This window comes from Triticum dicoccoides, chromosome 5B, assembly GCF_002162155.2.
Source record: "Triticum dicoccoides isolate Atlit2015 ecotype Zavitan chromosome 5B, WEW_v2.0, whole genome shotgun sequence".
NCBI classification, from domain to species: domain Eukaryota; kingdom Viridiplantae; phylum Streptophyta; class Magnoliopsida; order Poales; family Poaceae; genus Triticum; species Triticum dicoccoides.
In genome coordinates this window covers 693,043,965-693,054,309 of record NC_041389.1, presented here as the reverse complement: position 1 = coordinate 693,054,309, position 10,345 = coordinate 693,043,965, and the positions used below count along the sequence as shown (strand labels likewise).

The 10,345-nt window shown below is 47.4% G+C and overlaps 1 protein-coding gene across 1 annotated transcript; it reads left to right on the top strand.

Moving 5' to 3' along the window:
* The first annotated feature begins 1,066 nt into the window (after window positions 1-1,066).
* On the top strand, window positions 1,067-3,900 carry LOC119312687 (B3 domain-containing protein Os06g0194400-like). Its single transcript, XM_037588436.1, has 5 exons — window positions 1,067-1,345; window positions 1,446-1,709; window positions 1,809-2,024; window positions 2,610-2,723; window positions 3,473-3,900. Exons 1-4 carry the CDS (start codon window positions 1,199-1,201, stop codon window positions 2,682-2,684), a joined length of 702 nt encoding a protein of 233 aa, XP_037444333.1. The 5' UTR covers window positions 1,067-1,198; the 3' UTR covers window positions 2,685-2,723; window positions 3,473-3,900.
* Window positions 3,901-10,345: the final 6,445 nt, after the last annotated feature.

The following is a 10,345-nucleotide window of genomic DNA, read 5'->3' as shown; positions in this document are numbered from 1 at the left end:
GCCTATACCACACACACACACACACACACACACACACACACAAGGTGTTTCCCCATTCCCCATTCTAAATAAGGCCTTCTTTGGTTTGATAGGATTCTTAAGGGAAAAAAATTAGAGCTCTTTGGTTCATAGGAATGGAGTTCTATTTGTACATAGGATTGGTTCCAATCCATCACATTTCAAAGGAAAAATAAGCATGAGTCTAGACTCAATGAAAGAATTCATATGATGTGAACCAAATGATATCTCTGATTCCATTTCTACTCATAGAGTTTGAGATACATGTCATCTCATTTTCTAAAAAAATTCTATTTCTATGATAATCCTATCCTATGAACCGAAGGAGGCCTAAGCGCATCTCCAACGTTAACCCGCAAATTTCCTCCCACATTCGTCCGCGGACACGGGGATCAGTTCGCCGACATGGATGCGGGAGCCAGCCATCCAAGACTACCCGCATACATTTCAAATATGGTTCAACTATACCGGACGAAATTCATGCAAACACGACGGACTTCATTAAAGCTTGAACATAATTTACATAAAACAGTCGATATTCCGACTGTTTAAGCAAAAACTAACTAAAACCTACACCGTACGACCACCTTGTACGTGTGGCCGCCCTATCCTGCCGCACGACCCTCGCCATTCATGTTGTCATCACCATCGTTGTTGTTGTCCCACCAACGGCGAAAGGGCGTTAGAGGGCTGGGACAGATTTGTGTGGCGGCTGTCTGGCGCTCGCGGAGGAGCCGCTTTGCCTCCTCCTGCACGGTGTGGAGGGCCGCCGCACCCAGAGAAGACGGCGCACGCGGAGCTCCATCGGCGGCCTTACCGCAGCCAGGGTAACAGTTGTGTTTCAAGATCCAAATTATAGCCCGAATCTAGTTACGAGACATGAGAAGAAATTAGCGGATTTAATTCAATATCGTAGAGGTGTTGTAGATAATTTTATTATAGTTTGATTTTTTTAGAAAAATAGGTCTCATTAGAGTTTGGCACAGGGCCTCGAATTTTATCGCCCCGGCCCTGGTTGCAGACCGTTTAAGAAGAAAGGAGATGAATCTAGGGCCACATCACTTTTCCCCATTCCCTTCCTCCTGAATCCAGTTCTCCACCCAAACAGAGCAAGAGCAGGAAAACACCAAAGAAGAAGAAAGAAGGGGAGGAAGCAGATTAGCAGAATCAGGAAGGGGAAATGGCGGAATCGAACTCGTACGAGGAGCAGCGCCGGAGGCAGATCGAGGAGAACCGCCGGAAGGTGGAGGAGCTCCGCCTGCACCACCTCTCCGCCGCCGTCCGCGAGGCCGCCGCCAGGCCCAAGCCCAACCCCAACCCCAGGCCGGTCCGTCAGATCCTCTCCCTTCTTCTTCCTTGCCTCCGGTCGATCTTCCATCCCCTTTTTCTCCCGTATGTATGACTGGTCCGCTGCTTCCGTGTCGCAGAAGCCGCAGGCCCCGCCCCCCGGCGAGCTCCGGCGGTCCGGCCGCGTCGCCAGCCTCCCGGAGCAGCCCAACTACCTCGACGGCGCGCAGCAGCGCGACTACCAGGGACTGTACGCCGATGAAATTTGGAAAGGGCCGACCGACGAGGAGAGGGCCGCCGCCGCCGCCAAGGCCGAGGAGCTCCAGCGCCAGATTCACCGCATCCGCTGGCCCGCCTTCGTCAAGCCCATCACCCACGCCTGCGCCAGCAGGGCAAAATTTATGGTATTGTAGCAAGAAAACTTGCACTGAATGTGAGGCAAATGTGGTTCTTGGATCGGATGGATCTTCATTTGGTGGGTTATATGCACCGTGTTATGACAGACAATCCCGAAGCACTTCACCGAGTACCTCCCGGCGCATGATGAGCCAATCATTGTGGTGGATGAGGCGGATGACGAGTCCCACATGATGTACAATGCCAGCAGACAGGGTAGACACTGCTACCTCAGCAAGGGGTGGAGAGAGTTTGCCGTCGACTATGACCTTGAAAATGGCGATTGCTTGGTTTTCCAGCTGATAGAGAGCGCAAAGTTCAAGGTGAGATTTAGCATGCCCTCGGCTCCATGGGTAAAAAACGCTCTGCTTTTACTTTTAGGAACTCCACATTCAGTACGATTGCATATATTACTGATTTTCATGCGAAATTTCTGTGGAATTCCTTGTGTTTTAAATGCGGCCTTGTGATTCTTGAACATTCCTGAAAGTTGCTTGGTGGTCTCATACTCGTTAACGTCGTTCATCTGTCGAAACAATGGTCTTTAAGTTTATATACATGAGAAAAATCTGTTAAGTCTACATAATAACTAGACTGCGCACTAGAGTCATTGCGTAGTATCAAACTTCAATGTTTTCCGTATGTCTTAGGTTTAAATTATAAAGTGTGTTATCTGCCATATCTGAAATTGAGACCAATGAGCTGTATCTACTTATTCATATATGAGAAACTAGGCTTGTTTGGACTGCCAATTAATTCTGCACACAGTTTGCAGGTAATGATGTTATTGCTCAGATATATCTACTTAGATGGAAGGGATTCTTTTAAGGCCTAATCGTGAGGAGGTCGTTTTATCTCACTGCCAAGTGTCATATTGTGCAACCTCATTAGTTATGTAAATGATGCAGGTCTACATTTTTAGAGCAAGCCCAGACTATGAGAGCGATGAAACTTCCGATGACTCTGAGGATGAACAGAAGTGAAGATGTGTGCTTCCAATACAATGTTCCATCGGAGGGCAGGTACATTGTTGCCTAGGTCGAATACTTGAATCCAATATTTCTTTATCTTTTGCCTAAGCAACGATTTGATAATCGGCCAAGCTCAGTTTGCGGATAAAAAAAATACAAACCCGCTTTCTTATGAGTTATGACCAAACATAACTGTTTTTCCAGCACTGTAGTTAGATCTTTTCATGAAACGCACTGCTGTTTCTCCCATTTCCCTATTGGTTTGAGATTTCGAGCATGGCAACCTTATTTTGTTACTTATGCTAGCTATGAAAATGAAGGGGAGCCTTGGCGCAGTGGTAAAGCTGCTGCCTTGTGACCATGAGGTCATGGGTTCAAGTCCTGGAAACAGCCTCTTACAGAAATGTAGGGAAAGGCTGCGTACTATAGACCCAAAGTGGTCGGACCCTTCCCTGGACCCTGCGCAAGCGGGAGCTACATGCACCAGGTTGCCCTTTATGCTAGCTATGAAAATACACGGGGAGCTGCAGTTTATTCATGAATTCTGGGACTTCTGTGTTGCCAAATGCCCAAACTAATCGATCGATATCAGAGATGTACTCTTAGATACTGTCAGGATAGTTTTCCTCGTTGTCTTAAATCCTCTCCTCTTCGCAAGGGTTCTGTTTGTCTTTCCGTCAGTCAGCCCCCTTAGACTTGATCAGCAGTTCTGAAGTATACTAAATAAAATGCTCTTGTATACAGTTCGGATCTATCCATATAAATGCTGACATGTCAAATATGTTTGTTTCTTATTGCAGTTTGTTAGAGATGTTAGAGAAGCAATTTCTTCGATGATTGCTGGAGACTCGGCTAATGCAGTTTCGTGCTGGTTGCATGTAGAGTCGTCGCACTCTCGGTCTCAGTGTAGCAGGATTTTTACCTACATAGGAGTAGTAGGTACCAGATCGTGGTGCAGACCTTCTAGCATTTTTCCCCAGGCATCAAGCCGTGGACACAAACCAAACTAGCTCTAAATGCTTCTAGCTTGATGATGGTCTCGAGTGCATTTTTCATCATCGTTCCTGTTTGTTTGAGGTGCCTTTGTCTGTGTCACAGATGGGATGGGTTTTCTCTTCCGCGAGCACATGCTCGGGTGGGTGCTGAATATATAAAATCATTACATTTTGAAGTTTCCGAAAAATCTGAAACAAAATATACACATAGATATGGATGTATATTACATGTCTGTAAGTTTTCATGATGAGATAAGTTACGATGACATGTCTGTAAGTTTTCATGATGAGATAAGTTACGATGTGAGCTACAAAAAGAAATCATGAACTAACATAGTGAATGGTGTGCTGGCTAGATATACATGATTTTTCATCATGAAACTTCACATACATGTAGTGTGCACCCCTACGTATATGTTTATTTGTTTTCACAATTTGAAACTTCAAAGTTTTTTTTCTTTAAAAAAAAATCTTTTGAAATTTCCAAAAATCGGGCTCCTTGGAGCCTTAGATCCAGAAGCAATTTCCTTTTTCACAGAAAGGACAAATGTGAGTTTAAGTGTATGAGTTCGTTGGTGGATTTGGATTGAGAAGTTGTTTATTTGTCTGAAACCCATGTTTAGTGTTTCATCGTAATTAGTAGTGGGAACTTTAGAGTTATTTCTTGCGTACAGAGCACCTTCTTTTCTCGACTCCGCATACCCTATGAAATACCACGAAAAGACATGGTTAACTCAGTGGCCGCACTGGTATGTTTTTTTTTTTTACTTTGAACTAAACCATGATAAGTATTTTGGAACGGAGGAGTACATCTGCTAAAAACAAGAACGTGTCATTTTAGTAAGTTTCCTTTTTTGGAACTTTTGGAATTTGTTGTACGGATTTTCAGATATTTGTGTGTCGGCTTTTGGAATTTGAAACTTCTGAAATTTCAATTTTAGGAATTTTGAATTCAAGTTTCAACCTTTTGAAGCTTGAGCTTTTATATTTTTTGACTTTTAGAGTTCCAAACTTTCAATTTTTAGGAAATCAAAATTTCAAAATCACAAAAAATAAAAGAAGAAAAAGTTGAGACTAAAAGGGAAAATGGTGCCAACTGTGCCCCTGGTGCACCACATGTACCGCCCCTCCTCCAAAAACCGTAATGCCAATTGGACGCGAGAGAGTGAATTCGCCAAACAACATCTCGCCAGAAGTTTGCGTCATCTTTCGAGACGCTTTCGAACATCTGAAACACTTTGAGAAGCTCTTCTTTCATTCTCCATACCTCCTAGTTCTCTTAAATACCGCTTGTCGTTAAGTGTGTGAACCTATTCGGACATGTCTGAAACACCTCCCGGTCAATATTATTAGCGAGATATAGACAACCATAAATGTTCTCGCATACCAACGAAGATTTTTATTGACTGAACTATTTGTCATCGCATACAATTCCCTTTGTCTCGCGATACGTTACCAAATCCGAGGCGACGACAGGCTGGTCAGCCTCGTGCCCGGTCGCTCATTTGCGATGAAGCTCATGGCATGGAACAGGAGGAGATGACTTGACCCTTGAATCGGAGTCGAGAGAATCACGCACCATACGGAAGGGTACAAGGCTGACCGGGTGTAAGAGCATCTCTAGCAGACCCCGTATAATGCCCAGACCAGGAAAATAACCGCTAAAATACATGTTTGCGCGAAAAAAGCCGCCCGATCAGACATTGTAAACGTATCGGACCCGTAAAAAAAATTGAGGGGCACGGTAAAATCCCACCTCCAACCCGCGAAAACACAGATTTCCCCCTCGACCCGAAGGTGCCATGTATCTCAGAAAAGTGCTTCGTGGAAGGGACATTTCAGCCCGCGTGCGTTGCCCACCCCCTTCCGCAGCCGCCCGCTATCAGTTCCGCCCATTCGCCGCCGGCGATTCCGGCCATAACTGCGGACGGAATCACGCCGCCGGGGCGCCCCTCACCCGGTTCCACCTACCCGCTTCACCGGCTCCCGGGATCCGCGAGCCGAGCCGCCACGAGTCGTCGTCGCCGCCCCGGGATCGACCACTGCAGACCACCGCCCCGAGCCGCCGGTGAGTACTTGTGCTTGTGCGTTCGGATGAGATATGCATAGTTGGTTCATGCGGCGTTCGTATTTGTGATTTTTGATGGAATTGAGCCCTCACGAGAGGTTTTTGCTCGAGGATTCGTCTGATTCATACGACTCAAATGTTGAGACACTGCTTGAGAACCATCAGCAGCAGATGTTGGTGATGGCCCTCGCCGTGAAGGAGCATGACGATGAGAACCGAAAGAGACGGCGAGGATCGACGTCGGCCGTCTTTGCATTCCTCGCAATCGCCATCTCAAGAACGAGATGTTGATGCAAGACTACTTCGTGGAAAAACCAACATATCCGCCGCACCTCTTCTGGAGAAGGTACCGAATGCGCTGATCCCTCTTTGTAAAAATAGTGAAGCTTGCGAGGCCAATTGTCGGTATTATACTCAAAGAAGAAATGTCGCGGGCTTGAAGGGATTTAGTGCATATCAAAAAATCTCGGCAGCTATGCGGGTAATTGCATACGTCATTCCGGCTGACTATGTCGATGAGTACCTTCGCATTGGTGAAGATACTACAATTGAGTCAGTGCATAGGTTTGCCAAAGTGATCATCCATGTCTTTCGTCCTGAATATCTTCGGGCACCCAATGAGGAAGACACAAAAAATTTGATGGCATCAAGTGAGAGAAGAGGTTGGCCTGGCGTGCTAGAAAGCATTGATTGTATGCATTAGACTTGCAAAAACTGCCCAAAGGCATGGCATGAAAAGTATTGTGGCAAGTCTCATGATGCAACAATTGTGCTAGGTCGTAGCATCCGAGGATTTATAGATTTGGCATTGTTTTTTTGATATGCCGGGTACTCTCAATGATATCAATGTGTTGCAATGGTGTCATTTGTTTGCTAGGCTTGCTAGTGTTGATGCTCCTGCTTGCAACTACACTATAAATGGGTATGAATACACAAAGGAGTACTATCTTGCAGATGGTATCTATCCTTCTTTGTGCACATTTGTCAAGAGTATCAAAGAGCCCAAAATTAAGAAACAATGTGAATTTGCAAGAGGCAGCCCGAAAAGATATAGAAAGAGCATTCAGGATTTTGCAATCTAGGTTTGCCATTGTTCATGGTCCTGCTCGTTTTTGGGACAAGCAATCCCTGAAAAACATAATGACATGTTGTGTGATTCTTCACAATATGATTCTCGAAGATGAGAGAGAGGCATGAACTTGGAGTTCTTCTACGACAATGTGGGTAGCCGTGTCAAACCAGCTAGAGACTCTAACCGCATTAGAGTATTTCTTCAAACCTACCGGAAGATTGAAGATGCAAACACCCACTTTCAACTTCAGGAGGATCTCATTGAGCACCATTGGCAAAGGGTTGGGCGGTAACACATTCCATTTTTGCATTCATTTCATTTCATTCATGTGTGATTTGTATTCAGGACAAGTTTTTTATTGAATTATTTAGTTTGCTTCGGTGATTTCAATAATTATTGTTCGATTATTGCTGTATTGTAATACTGTCATTTTATCTTATATTGAATTAATAATTTTGAATATGTGGCATATGTTGGGGAACGTAGTAATTTCAAAAAAAATCCTACGCACACGCAAGATCATGATGATGCATAGCAACGAGAGGGGAGAGTGTTGTCTACGTACCCTCGTAGACCGAAAGCGGAAGCGTTAGCACAACGCGGTTGATGTAGTCGTACGTCTTCATGATCCGACGATCAAGTACCGAACGCACGGCACCTCCGAGTTCTGCACACGTTCAGCTCGATGACGTCCCTCGAACTCCGATCCAGCCGAGCTTTGAGGGAGACTTCCGTCAGCACGACGGTGTGGTGACGATGATGATGTTCTACCGACGCAGGGCTCCGCCAAAGCACCGCTACGATATTATCCAGGTGAACTATGGTGGAGGGGGGCACCGCACACAGCTAAGAGATCTCAAGGATCAATTGTTGTGTCTATGGGGTGCCCCCCTCCTCCGTATATAAAGGGGGGAGGAGAGGGCCGGCCAAGGGGAGAGGCGCGCCCAAGGTGTTGGAAATATGCCCTAGAGGCAATAATAAAATGATTATTATTATATTTCCTTGTTCATGATAATTGTCTATTATTCATGCTATAATTGTGTTATCCGGAAATCGTAATACATGTGTGAATACATAGACCACAACATGTCCCTAGTGAGCCTCTAGTTGACTAGCTCGTTGATCAACAGATAGTCATGGTTTCCTGACTATGGACATTGGATGTCGTTGATAACGGGATCACATCATTGGGAGAATGATGTGATGGACAAGACCCAATCCTAAGCATAGCACAAGATCGTGTAGTTCGTTTGCTAGAGCTTTTCTAATGTCAAGTATCATTTCCTTAGACCATGAGATCGTGTAACTCCCGGATGCCGTAGGAGTTCTTTGGGTGTACCAAATGTCACAACGTAACTGGGTGGCCATAAAGGTATACGACAGGTATCTCTGAAAGTGTCTGTTGGGTTGACACGGATCGAGACTGGGATTTGTCACTCCGTTTGACGGAGAGGTATCTATGGGCCCACTCGGTAATGCATCATCATAATGAGCTCAATGTGACCAAGTGGTTGGTCACAGGATCATGCATTATGGTACGAGTAAAGTGACTTGCCGGTAACGAGATTGAACAAGGTATGGGGATACCGACGATCGAATCTCGGGCAAGTAACGTACCGATTGACAAAGGGAATTGTATACGGGATTACTTGAATCCTCGACATCGTGGTTCATTCGATGAGATCATCGTGGAACATGTGGGAGACAACATGGGTATCCAGATCCCGTTGTTGGTTATTGGCCGGAGAACTGTCTCGGTCATGTCTGCATGATTCCCGAACCCGTAGAGTCTACACACTTAAGGTTCGGTGACGCTAGGGTTGTAGAGATATTAGTATGCGGTAACCCGAAAGTTGTTCGGAGTCTCGGATGAGACCTCGTACGTCACGGGGAGTTCCGGAATGGTCCGGAGGTTAAGAATTGTATATAGGAAGTCCAATTTCGGCCACCGGGAAAGTTTTGGGGGTCACCGATATTGTACCGGGACCACCAGAAGGGTCCCGGGGGTCCACCGGGTGGGCCCACCTATCCCGGAGGGCCACGTAGGCTGAAGAGGGAAGGTAACCAGCCTCTGGTGGGCTGGTGCACCCCCCTTGGGCCTCCCCCTGCGCCTAGGGTTGGAAATCCTAGGGGTGGGGGGCGCCCCACTTGACTTGGGGGGCAAGTTCCCCCCTAGGCCGCCGCCCCCCCTTGAGATGGGATCTCTAGGGGGCTGGTGCACCCCCTAGGCCCTCTATATAAAGAGGGGGGAGGGAGGGCAGACGCACCATAGTCCCTGGCACCTCCCTCTTCCCCGTACCACCTCTCCCTCTTGCTGAGCTTGGCGAAGCCCTGCCGAGATCGCCGCTACTTCCACCACCACGCCGTTGTGCTGCTGGATCTCCATCAACCTCTCCTCCCCCCTTGCTGGATCAAGAAGGAGGAGACGTCTTCCCCAACCGTACATGTGTTGAACGCGGAGGTGTCGTCCGTTCGGCACTAGGATCTTCGGTGATTTGGATCACAACGAGTACGACTCCCTCAACTCCGTTCTCTTGAACGCTTCCGCTCGCGATCTACAAGGGTATGTAGATGCACTTCTCTCTCTCTCTCGTTTCTAGATGAATCCATAGATTGATCTTGGTGAAGCGTAGAAAAATTTTATTTTCTGCAACGTTCCCCAACTGTGGCATCATGAGCTAGGTCTATGCGTAGTTTCTTTGCACAAGTAGAACACAAATTTGTTGTGGGCGTAGATGCTGCCAATTTTCTTGCCACTACTAGTCTTATCTTGTTTCGGCGGCATCGTGGGATGAAGCGGCCCGGACCGACCTTACACGTACGCTTACGTGAGACAGGTTCCACCGACTGACATGCACTAGTTGCATAAGGTGGCAAGCGGGTGTCTGTTGTTGGGGAACGTAGCAGAAATTCAAAATTTTCCTACGTGTCACCAAGATCTATCTATGGAGAAACCAGCAACAAGGGGAAGGGAGAGTGCATCTACATACCCTTGTAGATCGCTAAGCGGAAGCGTTCAAGAGAACGTGGTTGAAGGAGTCGTACTCGTCGTGATCCAAATCACCGGAGATCCTAGTGCCGGACGGACGGCACCTCCGCGTTCAACACACGTACAGCCCGGTGACGTCTCCCATATCTTGATCCAGCAAGGAGAGAGGGAGAGGTTGAGGAAGACTCCATCCAGCAGCAGCATAACGGCGTGGTGGTGGTGGAGGAGCGTGGCAATCCTGCAGGGCTTCGCCAAGCACCTGCGGGAGAGGAGGAGGTGTCACGGGAGGGAGGGAGGCGACAGGGCTTCAGGTGCGGCTGCCCTTCCCTCCCCTCCCTTTATATAGGGGCAAGGGAGAGGGGGGAGGCGCAGCCTTGCCCCTTCCTCCAAGGAAGGGGTGCGGCCAAGGGGGGGGAGGAGTCCATCCTCCCCAAGGCACCTCGGAGGTGCCTTCCCCTTTTTCTCATATCTTGGCGCATGGGCCTCTTGGGGCTGGTTCCCTTGGCCCATATAGGTCAAGGCGCACCCCCTACAGCCCATGTGGCCCCC

Excerpts from the sequence above, each read along its gene's own strand:
- LOC119312687 (XM_037588436.1), top strand. The coding sequence starts at position 1,199 with ATGGCGGAATCGAACTCGTACGAGGAGCAGCGCCGGAGGCAGATCGAG. Across the intron at positions 1,710-1,808 it reads CCAGCAGGGCAAAATTTATG|ACAATCCCGAAGCACTTCAC; the intron begins GTATTGTAGCAA and ends GTGTTATGACAG. Across the intron at positions 2,025-2,609 it reads TAGAGAGCGCAAAGTTCAAG|GTCTACATTTTTAGAGCAAG; the intron begins GTGAGATTTAGC and ends TAAATGATGCAG.